This window comes from Mytilus californianus, unplaced genomic scaffold, assembly GCF_021869535.1.
Source record: "Mytilus californianus isolate M0D057914Y unplaced genomic scaffold, xbMytCali1.0.p SCAF_4, whole genome shotgun sequence".
NCBI classification, from domain to species: Eukaryota; Metazoa; Mollusca; class Bivalvia; order Mytilida; family Mytilidae; genus Mytilus; species Mytilus californianus.
Genome location: NW_026262690.1, coordinates 93673764 through 93691601, shown reverse-complemented (window position 1 = coordinate 93691601; position 17838 = coordinate 93673764). Strand labels below are relative to the sequence as shown.

General features: G+C 30.5%; 1 protein-coding gene across 4 annotated transcripts in view; it reads right to left on the bottom strand.

Moving 5' to 3' along the window:
* Window positions 1-69: 69 nt before the first annotated feature.
* LOC127698847 (kinesin-like protein KIF26A) overlaps window positions 70-17838 on the bottom strand; it is a 132313-nt gene continuing 114544 nt past the window's right edge. For all 4 annotated transcript variants that reach the window (XM_052202530.1, XM_052202531.1, XM_052202532.1 and 1 more), the window contains 7 exons: window positions 17079-17234; window positions 16529-16618; window positions 11942-12086; window positions 7347-7509; window positions 4476-6882; window positions 2611-2795; window positions 70-1678 (listed from right to left, as the gene is read on the bottom strand). In XM_052202530.1, the coding sequence (XP_052058490.1) occupies window positions 1559-1678; window positions 2611-2795; window positions 4476-6882; window positions 7347-7509; window positions 11942-12086; window positions 16529-16618; window positions 17079-17234 (3266 nt within the window). In that variant the 3' untranslated portion in view covers window positions 70-1558. The remainder of the gene's footprint in view (window positions 1679-2610; window positions 2796-4475; window positions 6883-7346; window positions 7510-11941; window positions 12087-16528; window positions 16619-17078; window positions 17235-17838) is intronic.

The following is a 17838-nucleotide window of genomic DNA, read 5'->3' as shown; positions in this document are numbered from 1 at the left end:
TGAAAATACTACCCACCATGCATTAGTTTTGGACATGAGGAATTCTTGAAATAACAACAAACAACAAAATCAGTTTACAAATATATTTTTTTAAATTTGGCTTTCAATGCTAGTACTTCTAGTACACTGTACAAATAAATAATGAATACAAAAATGTACAGTCGAATCAAACATAACTATACAGTACAAACTCTCTGGTAAAAATGTACTATGATGGTTACAAGCTACTGCTACAGAATTATGGTTTCTTATGTATTGAAATCAAAGTTCTTCAAAGCATTGTAGAACAAATTGAACAGAAGATAGAAATTAATTTGGATTATCTCCCTTTACCTTACATTTAAATTTTCTGATCATTTTATATAATTTTTTTTAACAAATTTTCTTGCAAAAATAATTGCTTTTTAAAAGATCTTACAACCTATCGTTGAAATTGCATTTTTGCATTTTTCAGTCATAAAATTTCGATGTAAATATTTTTGAAATGTAAAATGCAATAATTTTCGAAAATAAACATTTTTTTTTTAAAGGATCAAATAAATGTCTAACATGTTAATGAATAGAAATGAGGTAGCTGAGTTTATGCAAGAGGGCATTAAAACAAAGAACATTAACCATCTTATATAATAACCAGAAAAAATGTAAGTATATCATTAACATGTAACCAGATCTATAATACAGTTTTAGTAAAGCGTCTATTCCATAATACTGAATGCTAGTGGAAAGGCACATTTCAAAGGGTATTTATTACTTATATATCTCTATGAGCTAAAAATAACTTGGTGAACAAACAGGAAAGGGACATAATTTCAAGCATTGACTATTATTGACTATGCTGTCCAGTGAAAACAGTTGGGTTATTAATGACAAATTTTCTAGCAAATGAAAACATCATTTTGAAATTTTGTGCACAGTACATATAAACTTAACTTTTCAACATCTAAAAGTGATTTTTAAAGACAAAACCAAAAACACATAAATATACGTTATGTTTGACTATCCAAGTCGTTTATTTTAAATTAAAATGTAAACATTTGAAATTTATACATATTTCTTTAAAAAAATGAAAATGTGTGAAAAACATCTATCAATGTTATTTTTTGCAGTAAATGAAAAATGAAAATATTGCTAAAAAAAAATCATACCAACACTAAAAATTATCATGATATTAATCTATGGTTTCAATCTACGTGAATCATATTGAAATTCATATTTGAAATTAATCATATAAAAAAATTACAGGTAGAAAAGAAAATACACTTTACAAAATATGAAATATATTGCAAAACAATCTTAAATATTATACAAACATATAATCACAATATTGATGAAACTTTCCGCCAAAATAAAACATAATCGTGCAAATTGTACAGTCTTAACGAAAAAATATCACAAAAAGGCATGAAATAATGTAAATAAAACCCAAGCAGTTACACTGCTTAGTTTACCAATGGTAATAAAAAACGTAGAAAAAATTGCATACAAATCTGTTTTGCATACAAAGTAATGTTTTTAGCACTAAGTTAAAAATAAGCACCAAGTTGAACTGAACACAATGTTACACCTCCGTTTGTTTGGGTTTGTTCCGACAGAAACACATAAGAAATTTACAATCAAAGTATGACTGGTTCCTGTCCTCATGTTTACATATCAGATCTTTTGGTTTGGTTTCCGAGTCCTGCAAAATAAGACGAAAATGTTAACATCTCACAGTGCAAACTAAATATATTCGTACAAGTGTGGCTAAAATTACCATATAAATCAGGCTATTAGTTTTTTTGTTTGAATTGTTTTAAAATTGTTGAAGGCGAGAGGGTGACCTATAATTGCTTATATCCATTTCTATTGAACTCTGGTGGATAGCTGTCTCATAGGCAATCATACCACATATCCTTATCTTATATAATCAAAGCCTGTTCTTTTGAGTCACTATTCACATATCATAATGTGTTCATATGGTGATCTTTATTAGAAAATTATTAAAGAAGTATTCTTGTTTACCTTTCTTACACAAATAATCTCTAAATTCCAGCCACAATCAGTCAGGTAAAATTAATGGTATTAAGGGATCAAGTAGGTTTCAGCATCAAGTGACGAATTGTAACCAAGCTAAAGTATTTAATAAAGGTGGCCGAGTTACAGTATTTTGATATCAACTTTTAGTGTTTTTATTGAAGATAGAATAAATTTATGTTGGAATAATTCTGTGTTTGAGAAATATTCTGTATATCTTTTTTTTGCAAATCTTGAGTTGTCATTCTGTATGAAAACCAAAATTCTATCAACAGAAAAAGAGGTTTACTGATTGTGATGAATGTCCTTGGATGTGAAATAAAAAAAAAAAAAAAAAAAAAAAAAAACATGCAAAGTTTGAATTATTGTATCAAACTTGTCCTCAACAGCAATATATAGTGCATATGTACTGAATAACATTTTGATTTTAAGGTAATATGGAAAAATTCTGACAAATCTTTAAAACACTAGACTCTCATATTCAAATTCAAGTAGGTTTAAAAAAAAAAAACCTAAATTTTACTCTGTGAGTGAAACAAAAACAGTGGAAATTTGCCGTACCTAAATTCACAAAAAATATCGCCAAAAATTACATACCTGTGATTCATCCTGTCTCCGTCTGCCCAATCTTTCCACATCATCCATGTTATATGACTTGATCTCGAATGGTTCCTCTTTTATTTTCTGTATCTGTCTAGTATCAACCCAGGCTTTTGATGAGGGACTTTTCTTTCCTTCACTACTATCAGATCTAGCTGGTGCAGACCGACTTCTTCTTGAACCTAGGTAAATATAAGTTTTTAAAATCATTGTTAGGAACATGTCCATGTATTTATATCAAAAATTTATAGCACACAGGAAAGATTAATGCAAAAAAATCTAACATGATGTTCAATCAAATTTGCTAGAGTTATTCCCCCTCTATTTGGATTTCAATTATTTCTTTCTGCTTCTGGGCCTGTATAATTATTTCTACATTTTAATATGACATTGCAAAAAATGTTTATTCAAGAAAAAAGTTGTTTAGAAGAAAATCCTTATTACTTTACTTCAGTTCACTTTCTTGTAATATTAAATTGAGAATGGAATATATCTATTTGATGAAATTTTGAAGTGAAAATAAGTTAATTTGAAAAGTTACTTAACCACTTTACTTTAATTAAGTGGTTCTGTCTTAATAATTAAATGAGTCATATATATAAAAGAGGGACAAAAAAAAATGGTTTAGGTTATTTTCTAAAACCTCCACTTTATTTTTTTGTTTTCCAAATACTGTTATAAAGTACTATCTTTAGAGAGATATCCATTTTTGTGCATTTGGTGGTAATTAAACATCACCAAATTTAACAGCCTATTAAATGTATATTTGGATGAAAATCTTTAAGATTGAATTCAAAAACCCATGTTCTGATATTTTGACAGGCCACAAAAATTGGTGTGTCTTAAAAACTTCTGTTCTCAATTTCAGACAAGTTAAACTATGTGTTCAGTACAAAATACTGTTTCATCAATAAGACCTTATCATAAGTAAAATCTTTTCAACAAAATGTCACTTAAATATACATCAATGGTTTAAAATATCAATATCTAGTATTAGTAAGAATTATAGGTCTGTTTACAGCTTTTTTAAATTAATGTGTATCATTAGTTCTTCCTGTATATTATTTTTCAGCATAAATTACAGATGTAAATATATATTATCAAAAAGTAAATCTTTTGAATTTGTCTGTAACCACGAAAATAAAATTTTAAAGTGGAAATTACACTTTCCCATTTGATGAATGAAAGTAACGGAAACAATTTTGTATTAATGAATTCGAACTCTGCCAACTCAACATTTATTTAGAACTAATAACATCCTGTTTGCTTATTAAATAACTTTATGATCCGTTTTTATATCTATGCTGCAATGTTTTTTCTGCATCTGTCTGGCTTTCAAAAATAATGACCTTGACGGTACGTGATGAAGCTTACTATACAAATTACATGTATCAGATGCAACAAATTTGGTATCTTAGCTAACATCAAATTAATTTTGATGTTCCTATAAATTGTTGGCCTCTTAAATCAGATAGGCTTCTTGATAAAATTTTAAACAGCGTTTCAATTTCAATATAGTTTTTTGCTATTATAAACATTTTCAATAAGTTTTGCTCCTAAGTTGGGACTTAATAGATTATTTTGTGTAAAATATTAACAGTACCAATTTTACTGCACCATATGCGCATTTCAACAATAGATGTCTCTTCAGTGATGCTCCAAGCCCAAATATTTGAAAATCCAAAAATCATAAAAAAGATGAAGACCTTATAAACTAAAAAGGACAAAAAGTATAGCCAAAGCCAGACAAATTCTTTGCTACAGAACTGTTTTCTATACTTTATAAGAATGCAAAGATAAAAAAATTAACTAGAAGTTAATCTAGTATGACCGTCTGCTAAAATAATTTCATTCTCAAATACCTTTTTTCTGTTTTTTCTTGTCTTCTGAAGATTCACTATTACTATCTTCATGAGTTGAAGATGAGGCAGACACTTCACTATCCCTCAGCATACTCTCGTAACCACTACTCGTCCCTCCATGAATTTTATCCAGTTTTAAATGAGATCGTAACTCTGCACTAACATTACTACTATTATCACTACCGTGGCCACTACTCGAGTGACTCGGTGTCCGAGGTTTCGTCACAGTACTATACGGAGAAAGTAAACTACGTTCGTAAGAAACAATTCCACTATCATTACCACTGTCTGAATCGGTTCCTCGACTAATGTTTAACTCGTTAATCCTAACATTGTGAAGTTTACCCTTTTCACCTTTTTTCGTTTTTGACTTTGTCTTACTATTTGAAAGAATAGGCAGTCTACTTGTAGATGGTGACGATGCACTACACACAGATGACGGACTACTACTGATTGGTACTGAGCTGGAATCAGATGACAACTGACGGACCCTTTCTTTAGTTTTACTACATGACAAAGGTATTGAAGATGTTGATGTTTTAGTAGATTTACATGCGTCTCTTGATTGGGCAGGACTCGATGCTGCTGATGATGAACGTGATATTGATTTTTGTGGAAGCGGTGGTTTAGATTTTGAAGAAGTCTTGCTGATCGAAGTATCCCGCTCTAAAGTATATTTGAGAGACAAGTCTTTTAACACATCTGAGGTAGAATCTTGTTCTTGACTAGAAACAAACTGAACATTATTAATAACATATTCACTAGGTGGTGTTTTACCATGCAGTTCAAAGTCACTTGATAAATTAGGATTAGATGCACCATCTGGTTTCCGTGACAATGGCTGTGCAAGTTTATATATACTTTCATAATCAAAACTTTGATTTTTATTACATTCATAACAAACACTATGATCCGACTTCATCATTTCTTCTTGAACACTTTCTAAGCCCGTCTTTTCGCATTCCATTTCTTCTTCGTTTTCATGATTACATGACAAATTACTAAATGTGTCATCATCAGCCACATCATTTGTACCACAGTTATGCTCTAATTGTTCATCCACCTGAATTTCGTAAATTGAATCACGGTTATGTTGGATCACATTACTGAACTCCCCAGTGTCGGCACTACTATCGAAACTTATATCAGCAATGTTTGCCATTTCATCAGGACAACCTGCATCTGCGGTACTATGAACCTCAGGTTCAGCAGGTTTACATTGTTTTTCCTCTGAATTTTCCTCCTGTTCCAGAGAAACTGATCGTAACCACTCTGTGACACGTTTAGTGGTACTTGTTGAGGAAGGAAGTTGTGACTTAGTCAGATTATTTTGTGTCACTCCTTCTTTTCGTTTCAAACTCGGTGAATTTTTAGGCGAGTGTCTAGGTGAATGTTTGGGTGTAGACACAGACATTTTCTTTTTGTTTTCAGGTTTAGGTCTCCTGTATTTTGTTTCTGCTGTAGCCTCAATATCACCTTCTATTTGTAAATTTTCACTTCCAACAGAACTATGTTTTTCTACCCAGTCTCTCACAAATGGCTTTACATTATTATCTGAATCGTTTATACTTGTTGGTCTTGAATTTGACACCTGAGGTGTTAAAGAAGAACTACTTTCTGCACTGGCTGTGCTATCTGGTCTTTCTAGTTTAGATTTAGCCTTACTGTGCTTTGGATCAGATTTCCCAGATTTGCTAGCATGTGACCCTGTACACATTTCTCGTGGACCGTCAACCCACTGCTCTTCAGCATTCATTTTAGGGTTGAAAAGATGTTTCTTTGTTTCTTGTTTTTCTGGTTTCTTGAAGAAAGCTTCTGGTCCATCTATCCATTGTTCTGGTCGTTTTTGAACATTCGCACCTGGTCCATCTATCCATTGTTCACCTTTTATATCCTTCGGTGGATTAACTTGTCGATTTTTCTCTTCCTTTGAACTTGACAACCTAGTTCTGATATTACTTTTCTTTGGAACATGAACTAGTCCCAAGGTTGGTGACAATGGTGGAGACAAAACCTCTGGACTTTCTGACGATCTCATTGGTAATTTATTCATGTTGTGATAATATCGCAACTCAGTGGTATTACTCCTACCACTATCAGAGGCTGACCCTTCGTCCCCTGATGACCTTGATCCACTTGGTCGACGTGGTAGTCGTGGATTAGTTCGAGGTACAGAGCGAGGTGGTCCCTCATTGTCAGTAACTTCCCTGTCACTTAGAGATAGTCCATTAGGACCGAGATAAATGGCAGTATCACATGACTGTTCACTACTTGATGTGTAATCAGGGTCTGATAAGGAAGATGTGTATACCATGTCTTCCCGTAATGTTCCCATTCGAAATCCCCTAAGAGGTCGTCGTAAGCGACTTTCATCTGTTGAACTGTCATCAGAACTTGTTCCAGAAAACTGAAATATAATGGTGGTATGATATTACTTTTTCAATTTATTATAAAAAACTTCAAAATATTAATAATTATTTTGTCAACTGGTTTATATGAAAATTATACATCTTTTATTATATGTTAAATTAGTAGTAAATACAGTGTTAATTGTTGGCATATAATAACATATCATGTGGAATATTAAAAAAGAAAATGAAGATGTTATTCATCTTTTCTCTTACAAGCATACATAAAATGATTGAATTGTCTCCCCTTAACTGATGAAAATAAATAGATGGGACTAATATTTTAAATCTTAAATAAATGGTGTAATGCAGCTTTCATAATAATAAGACTATTCATCATTTGGTTACTCTTTCAGAATTCAATATATTTTTTATTTATTAGATGCTATTGAAAGACTTCTTTAATTACTCAAAAAAAAGAAAATATTAATGATGAAGCAAAATGACCAAACTTTCAACTTACTCTGGTTTTTCTTCGTCTCATCCTGTGTATTCTGGCCCCTAATTGTATGACTTGTAATGTTTCATTGTAGTTATGTACTGATGAAGACACATGAGCTATCATACATGCTCGACATGAAATATTTCCAAGGGAGTCTTTCAGAAGCTGTGCTACTTTACTATCCCTGAAAAAAAGAAATATGATAGCTATAACATGAGATTGGCTAAGATTGCTTTTCATTATACTGGTTACTATTTAGTATCCTTGTTTGGCTGGCTCATCAAATACAGGGAACCAGTTTCCCTGTTCTATGTGTTACAAATATGAACAATACATAAATTTCGAGTTTCAGTTGTAATTAATTTCCATGACAAGTTTTTAGCACAAGTAGCTGTCCTTGAATTAGAACATACAAATGAGAATCTTTTTTTATGTAAACAGATTCATTTGATAATCCATGAGAAATTTGGTAATAAAATGTTTGAGCTGTCGTGGCATTTATTCTAGGTAGTCTAATCTGCTTTTGAAATATAACCAAACATTTACTTTCTAACAAAGGAATATGATTATGGAAGTCCGCATATTAGTTTTTCGGTCTTGTTTGACAATCCTTATGTTTGGGGTCCACCCTATTTTATATAGATATTCCAGCTCTTTTTTTAAATTCTGATAATTTTTATCAAATATAATATTAAAGTTCATCATAATTTATTGATCATATAATCTTTTTTTATAGAATATGATATCATTTAAAAATTTAAAATGTGTTTATGAGTCTAGATAAGTATCTCACAGAACATAAATATGTCTAGATAACAGTTGTTGTTTATAATATTAGCATGAATTAGATCCAAAAACAAAAACATTGCTTCAGGAAAACAAAACATAACAAAACAAAAACAAAGAAAACGCACAAATAAAAAACATTAGTTATGTTTAAAAATTTACAAATATGAATTTTGACTTAATTGTATCACAAGTAAAAATTACTTACTATTTCAGATTTTCATGAACTTTAATATTCCTACATCGTAGTAAACATTTTCCCCTTGTCACATGTTAATCTCCCCAGCAATTCAATGTTTCTCACCTCAATGTGTAATTTAACTGGTCATAGAGTTTAACACTTTACAATATTACATAACTTGAAGCATGTGTTATTTTCTTTGAAACCAAACAATATTACACAAATGTGGGTAGGCCTGCAGCTGCTACAGCATATGATATAATTACTAAAATAACATGGAAAATTTACTAAAATACCTAATTATGTTTAAATACTTTAAGTTTTTATCCTTGTAATAAAGAACTTCTTATTAAAACTGGATGAGATTTCAAAAGCGTAGCAAACTTGAAAGACTTTTATTTTTCAAAACAAAGTGATGTTTGAATTACTATGAAATCAATTCTAGCATTAAATTGTATGCTAACAAATATATCAAAAGATCAAATCTTTCCAAGAGAGGTTTGTCTTCAAAGTAAACATTCTTTTAATTGGTATCAAGTATTGTTTCTCAACAGTGGGATGATTACTGTTTTCTAGTTCACATAGGAAATTAATTGCATTTTACTTAAAATAAACTTATTGAACACCAAAGCTATAAAAATAAAACATGTGTTTCTGCTAACATAACTGGCCTTTATTTTCTGTGCCTATTAATGAAATTTTTTTCTGGCTGCTTTTGTACTAGCACTAATAAAAACATGTCTCTTATAGAAACTTTTTAAAAAGTTGGACCAGATTCCTTTTAAAAGTATGTTAGTGTAAACACATGTATTTTTTTTTTTGCCTAATAAATTAATCTCACTGACCAGGTCAACAGTGTGTCTTATTATTTCCACAGAGTTGAATATCTCTCATGTTCACATAAGATGACCGAGTCACCTATAAATGTTACTTGGACCTTCTTCAAATAAACACTTTATGGCAGATTTGACCAAATCTCAACAAATGTGACTTGGATCTACCCCAAATGAACACTTCCCACCTGATCTTTCTAATGATCTTCAATGTAATAACAAAATAATGAAGAGATATATATTTTCTAGACGGACATCTGGTAAATATTATATACATCCCAGAGAACCTCTGATCACAAAATTTTCTTCATTAACAGTTTTTATATCCACAAAAAAAAAGCCATTACCGTTATTAATCGAGTTTTTTTCTCTGCAATATTAATTAAGCCATTTATCTGTAGCTTCTATCTCATCTTAAGTATAAAAAGTTAAAAAAAATACCAGATTTTATGAAGATTTTGGTTTTGTTCAAAGACCTCACGGATACCTGAAACACCCAATTAGATTTTTCACAACCAAAGTTTATTTAAAAAAAAAATTACAAAAAAGTGTGTAATGAATTAATGCTCTGTTTATACAGAAGGATTACAACCAGACAAGATAAATTAATTTAATAATATTATCATCACTTAGCTAAAAGTATTCTGTGGTATGTATAATCATAAAACTTTCAACATGTTTTAGATATATTTAATAAACACATGCCATGGTGATATAAATCTTTCTACTCTTTGAAGCAACATATGCGGGTTTGATATAAAACAAGCAAATGGGATTTAAAAGGGTGTATAGTGCGTTCATTCACCCTCCAAGTCCTGTCCCCTTTTCTTAAATTAAAAAGTTAAGAGTTTTGATTGGTGTTTTCAATTACTTCAGCATTTTTTAATCCTGACAAGCAAATGCCCCCTTGAATTTGAATAGGTTATTCAGATTAATATACTTATTGATGATGTCCCCTTTCACCAAATTAAAAAAAAGAGTAGAGTTGAATAGTGTTTTTTGCTTACTTCAGCATTTTTTTAATACCAAAAAGCAAAATCACTAAATGCCCCCTCCTTGAATATGAAAAAGTTATTCAGAAGTATCACAAATTATTGTTTTACACCACCAATGATAAGGATCACTTAGAAATAATCACTTCAAAATTTAAGTAAAGAAACAACAAGATGCTGTTGATTCAAATTATAACCGTTGAATAACGGCAAAGAATCATATTGATGAAAATAACTATAGTCGCTGACACTAATTGTGTTTATGTTCTTAAATATAATTAATTTCGTTTGTTGGAAATATTTTGCCTTAATCTATGCTTATATCATAATTAGGACAGAAGGTAATGAAATGCAAACTAGCGATAAGGAACCTATTGTTACAAGATGTAGGTTAGATAACTCTACTTCTTGATTAACTTTTAGAATGACTTTCATACAAAACTGACATATAATAACACAAAATATTATCATTATGGTTTTTTTTACGAAGAAAAATATTATAATATTTCAAATTACACACTATCAACTTTCTCATTATTTTTTTTACCGATTTTTTTTGGTAATTTTTCAGTCATTACGAAGTCACAGATCCATCTAAACAAGTATGTACGGGTAATTTATTAGATTCTGCTGTTTCAACTAATGGATACAGGATCAATTTTAAGAATTATCAAATAACGGTATCTTTAGAAATCCACATTTGTCAGGGTACAGATCAGAATGAACGAATAATAACAGTTAGAGGACACGGGGATCAATACCAAGGCTATTCTTCATCCCTCAATCACTTTCTCTAATCATTGCACAATCATATTTTATACCATCTCCCGAGATGATTCATAAAAATCTATGCCATATAAATCATATAAAGGTTATCCTCATAACACTTTTGGATTCCAACGGAATTTACAATTTTATGTATAACAATTTGTGAAATTAGAAACTGGGACTTTATTACTTTTAATGGCCGTGTCAAAAACATTTATTACTTCTGTTGAACAGACCTACTCTGATTAGGAGGGGAAAAAAGTCATATAACAAAAGAAATTGACAGTTACGGATATTGTGACTGTGTACTTAATGCATAAAAAGAAACATTTCCAATATTTTCTAAATGAGAAAAAAATGTTCAAAAGTTCAAGTATTTGCATTTTCCCATAAATGAATTTAGAAATTATTGGAGACTTTATTCAGGGTATGATGCAATGGGACAAATTGTTAAGTGAAGAGAAAAGGCATTTAGTAAGAACTTAAATGAAAGAAAACCTTACAGGGAAACAATAATTTAATCACTGTATAAGTATTACGGGAATAAAAAGTGTTTTCATTTGGCAGAGCCAAAAAAAAATCCTGTTTGACATATTACAGACTGTTGCTATAGATTTTTTACAACAAAGATCCCCCATCTGTTAACCTTATTTTGCCAGTGTTTATAGTATACAGAATGTTATAGATAGAATTTGAAATAAGAAGTTTTCAGGAGGTTAAAACACTGATAACCTTATTTTGCCAGTGTTTATAGTATACAGAATGTTATAGATAGAATTTGAAATCAGAAGTTTTCAGGAGGTTAAAACACTGATAACCTTATTTTGCCAGTGTTTATAGTATACAGAATGTTATAGATAGAATTTGAAATCAGAAGTTTTCAGGATGTTAAACACTGATAGAACTCAGGTATATCAGTCACCTGAAAAATAGCTTGTAATCACTTGTTAAACAAAATTTGTTAACAGTTCAATGGTTTCTGATGTAAAAAAAAAATACTTAGGATTTTACATTTTTTGCTTTTAATACAACTGTACTCTTTCAATTAAATATTACCTGTTAGGAACATGTCTTTGCCCATTCAGTAATGCCATAATGACGTTTCCAAGAGCAGGTAAATTCAGGCATGTGTCATTGGGGTCTTTGCCTCTTGAAGGACTTCCAAGGTCAATCAGATGTAACCTACTCCTGCCACCAGCAACTGCAAAAATAAAATGTATTGTGTAAACACAACTTTTGTTTCCATTGAAAATGAAAACTACCATCATAAATTCAACCTTGTCTGACAGACTGAGAAATTGTGACAATAATAATTTGTTAATCATGACATATCTAGTTAAAGATCTGACAAAATCTTGGGATCTACATTTCATCTCAGACATTGTTTCAATTAGAGAAGTAAAAACAAGACTTAATTCTGTTATTACTCAATTCTAAAAGTTCCTGGAACATTTTCAGAAACAGAAAGTGTAATCAAGACTGCCAAATGAAGAGGATTTCGTCAATTATCGACAATACGTGCTTGAAATTTTGATTCTGTTTTATATTTGCATAAAAGTACTTCGATCTGATTACATCGTGTAAAATTACAACAAGGGAATAACTTATTTTTATAAAAAATGCCAGTCTGACATTAGACTTATTGAAGACAAACATTACTGACATTCAACAATATTTTTAATCATATTTCCCAGGGTTTTGTATCTTTAAAGAGTATTCACACGACAATACAATGTTCTTTATGTTTGGTAAATTTTTAATGAACAATCAAATATCATGCAACCAGCTAGATCTTATGATCAAAACATGAAGCAACAGGTCAATTTACAGACAATTCAACATTTCAAAATTCAATTTGTTTCTAGATGAGAGGATTTCGTGATTGGCATTGCTAGTATTATATTTGATTTGGAAACACTCACATAGGAATAATAGGTATAGAATTTTAACGTCAGTAGAAGGCTTTGGTATTCCGATGACAAACATAATTTGTTATGAGAAAGAACGATTCTTGCAGCCTTCATTTTCTACGATTACTGTACAAGTAAACTGTAAATTTGATTGTATATATCTAAAGCAATTATTCGCAAGTTCATCAAGAATGTCAGTAACATTTGGACAAAAAAATAGGTCTTATCAGCGGGAGAATTCTGATAGAGTTTGTCAATAGCAAGCAACAGGATAAATTGTGTGACACCCTGAAATACTGTTATAAATGAATTCTTGATTGACCGGGATATTGATTTATGCAAATGATTCCTCACATCAATCATACAAGCATTAAATAAACATCAAGCCATTTGACAATTGTTGACAATGTGAGGCTTTTTACTTTACAAGTACTGTAATCTTATATTACATAACCAACCTACATTTGTCAAAGTTATCTAAAAGAAACAACTCCATGTGAAAACAATATATAATATAAACCATAAAAAGTCTTCCAGTATTTTACCGTACAAGGAAAATATCTGTGTGAGATAATACTCACTACTAAATACAGCTTTCTCATTAGTTATCTAATCTGCTTTTGACAAAGTTAAAAACTTTTTGTTTAAAACACAAATATACAGTCTATAAAAAAATGTTTTGAGCTACGATTTAAAAATTTTTTTTTATGTTTTTTTTAAATTTATTTTGCCTTTTTTGTTGTTTATGTCAAAGCTACATAACAGGCCATTATGTTGTAAATTTCAAAGCATTCTCAGCAACTACATCAGCAAGGAAAATGATAAATTTACCCTTGAAATTATGAATGAACATAACTGCAAATTTATTCAGAAAATTTTAATGTTGTAGTCTTTGACACACTCAGATTCATGTATCCCGCTTATCATTTTAATAATAACGCTTGTAATTTCATGTGTCCCGCACAACTTGGTTTCCCTTTTTCACGCACAATAATTTGACTTTCACAAGTCACAAATACAAAAATAATTTGACTTTCACGAGTCACGAAGACAAAAAAAAACAGCCAATCCCACATCACACTTAGACCCAATGAGACCCACCTGAGAGAAAGTGTCTACATATAAATAACTACTGTTAAATCAGTACCATAAATTAAGATATTTTCGTGGTTTTGACCAAATTGCGTTTTGATTTGCAATTTGTGGAAACATTCAAAATAAAAGTGATTTCTAAATTAGTTTTGTGCGATTGTTTTTTTAATATAAATACACATAAAATAGTACAAAATGTTGGTTCATATTTATAAAACATCATTGTAGTAAATAGAAAAAAAGGTTCTTAATAAAAAAATCTTAAACCTGATTATTGCAATCCCACCATATTCATTGCATGACTTTGACAGTAGAAGTGTGGGCAGGTCAATAAAAGTTTACATATTATTAAATTGAATATTTCTTCATGGTAGATCTGTGGCTTAATCAATTCAAGTTTACATCTTATGAATTTACAATAGAAGTATTGTTACAATAACTCATTTATCTGGTAATTAAGTAATAATAATGCCCCATTAAGCCGTTATGTCAGCTGAACATCTGACTCGAACCACAAAATTATGTAATATAGTGATTGTTTTGTTACTATATTAAATGTTTAGGGGATAATCTTATTTATAATATTCAATTATATAATGGAAAGAAAGGACATTCTGTACAAATTGATGATATTCTACTGGGGTTTTATGACTTTCATAAGGTACACAAGAGGACCTGATGCTCCTCTTAAATTGTCATATGTGCTCTTAATCTACTACTGTATTGTTTGAAAGAGTATATATATGTGCTTAAATACCCTTTTAACTCATTTGAATGCCTGTTTTAAGGTTTTAAGTCTATAAAATAAAGAATTTCAAAATTCAGGTCAACACCTCTCATGTAAATCGGGATAGTTGGCAGGTCTAGAATACAAATTTTCAGATTTTTTTTGCTAGAAGCAAACGATGATACCTCAAAATTTTCTTAAACTAAGAAACCTAATACAAATGAAAAAATAAAAAAGTTGACAGAAACTCATAATGCCTAATTCACACATTTTTAGGCATTTTTCTCTGTAAACACAATAAATTTGAATAAAACCTTTAATGGTCAACATTTCTGAAGTTTATAAACTTTTATGTTGCATCTTGAGCTTCTTACAACATCTTGTTTAGTTCCTTATAAGTATCATTGTAAATGATAACGATTTTATTTTTATGTAAACTTATGACCAAGTGGATTCATTGATTTATAGAAGTATAGTATGTCTCACAATGGCAAACTGTTGCAACATTTTCCAATTTGATTCTTCACATACATATATGTAATCTATGAATCATAAAATTTTAATTTTTCAATCTTGTATTACATCTAACAGCTTTCATGCTTAGATTTTCACTTTTATGATGTAAAATGCATTTAATGTGTTTGATTTACAATTTGATTCTTACACATGATTTGTCCCTTTATATTATTTCATGTTTTAATATTTATTCTATCCTTTTTAAGGTGTTCAATTTGGCAAAAATTTTAACATATAATAAAGTAAAATAAAATTCAACTACTGTAAAATGGGAATTCCAAACATTTGTTTTTTCACTCTTTTCAAAGCGACAAATCAAGCGGTAAAATAAACTTCATATTATCAAACACATTAAAAGTATTTTGTATCATAAATTTGAAGAAGAAAAATAAAAGAAATAAAAACAGAATAAAAGATTTCTCCACAAAAACCACAAAACCAAACAAGTCCTTGAAAACAGTAATTGCTGGGAAACAGTCTGAAACTTAGTTACTATTTATCATCCAATCAAGGGGATATAACTCATATCAAGGGATTAACACATAATCACTTCCCTATTACATCTGATCGTCTGAATTATTTGTGCTGTTAGTTCTGTGATCAGAAAACTGTGCCGATAATACAATATTAAGAGGGAGGAATTCTCTACAGAGACTCATAAGATAAACCATGATTTCATAACACTTGAATTAGTAAGCAAATGACTGCAATTTCAAAGTTATGTAATACAAAATAGACATATAAGATTACTGCAGTTTAGTTCATATATAGTAGCTATAACTTAATGTAAGGACAACTCCAGGGAATGCTTAAAGGAATGCACAATCTTCAATTCTGATTGATAAGGTCGAAATTTTCATTAAAGATCATTAAAGCTGTAAAAACACTTATGAATAATTTCATGCTCGATTGGTTTTTATTTAAAAACTTCAATTTTAAGACATTTGCTTCTTTCAATGAAATGCAAGGCAGTGAGTGAAATCAGACATGAAAATGTAAAAGGAACTTTTGCACTAATTTTTCATATGATCTGTCATGAATCCAACAAGAGGCTCTTGGCAGCCACCTTTAATCATAAGCTACAGATACATTAACATGAGCAACCAATACCATAAATAAGTCATTCCAAACGGTCAATCAGACTCAGAATTTAAGACAAAATGGTAAACAGTAAAAATTTCTATATGGTATGGGTTTTGCTCATTGTTGAAACTGTATGGTGACCTATAGTTCTTAACTTCTACGTTATTTGGTCTCTGGTGGAGAGTTGTCTTATTGGCAATCTTACCACATCTTCTTATTTTTATAAAAGACAGCTAGTTGCCACTCAATTACAAATATTCAGATGAACCCTCTGAGCCAGGTGAGCAAAAATGACATTAAAGCAGATAACCTTACCTCCAGGTAATCCTGCTTGGTTAGCTTTCTCTATTCTGTACTGATATACATGTATGGTGAATAGCATATGTGATGACTGACCATCATCCTCTGTAAAATAAAGGAAAGAAAATTTTCTCATTCTGTTGTTATGGTCTAATGAATTCCTGTCTCACCTCAATTCCTAAAACAAATATCATTACCTCCCCTTTCTCTACGATTTTTAAAAGCAAAGACTGTCATATCCATCTAAATGCTGAACATGTAATCCAAGAGATCTGATATGATTCTGAATGTCTAACCTAATGGGATCAAGCAATATATCATTTTCTACAATTTTTTTTCTTTGATAACAGATAATTATTTGATTTTATCATATTTTTAAAGAGGCATGCTTTTAATATAGACATACTAACAATAGAATCTTTTTTCTATTAGTTTTTGTACCTTTTAAACTTGACAAGATAAAGTGCTTCTTTCTTCTTGCCATACAAAAAAACCGAGGTAAATTTGAGATTTATTGCAAAGTCAAATCTCTAAAATTTATTCATAGTTCTATCAATACACATACCAAGAGCAGTTCTGGTGGCCAGGGCAGCATCAAGATAGTAGCATGCTCTCTCAGCAGTGGGTGCACGTAGTTCACTTTGGTTTTCTAGCTGTGTACCACAAATAGGATCCTCTCTTAGGTATACTCCTGGTGATGTTCCCTGTCCAGATTCAGTACCTGTCAAAAAAACCCAAAAATGAACAATCAAGATATGAAAGTAACATTAAGATGAATAAAAGAAGAGTGTATACACCAATGAGACAGCCATCTAATGACACACATAAAACAAGAATGTGTCCATGTTCAGTGGACCGTGAAATTGGGGTCAAAACTCTAATTTGGCATTAAAATTAGAAAGATCATATCATAGGGAACATGTGTACTAAGTTTCAAGTTGATTGGACTTCAACCTCATAAAAAACTTTAACCAACAACTTTAACCTGAAGCGGGACAGATGGACGGACGAAGGAACAAACGGATGAACGAACGGAAGCACAGACTGAAAAACATAATGCCCCTAGGTGGTGCATAAAAAGAAAAAAGACGCTTAGGTTCATATATGAGGCAAGACAACCTTTTGAAAAAATCCTCTGTGTTCCTAAAGGGTAAGCAGTTCTGCTCCCAAGTGAAGAGTAGGGGAGTTCAGGAAAAATTTAAATACTGTAGTTATATAATGTCTTGTATTTTAGTTTTAACTCTATTCTAATGGAATTTCAGATTCTTTTAAGAAATGTTATATTTGTATGTGGTTTAAAATGAATGGTTTAGGATGACTAATAG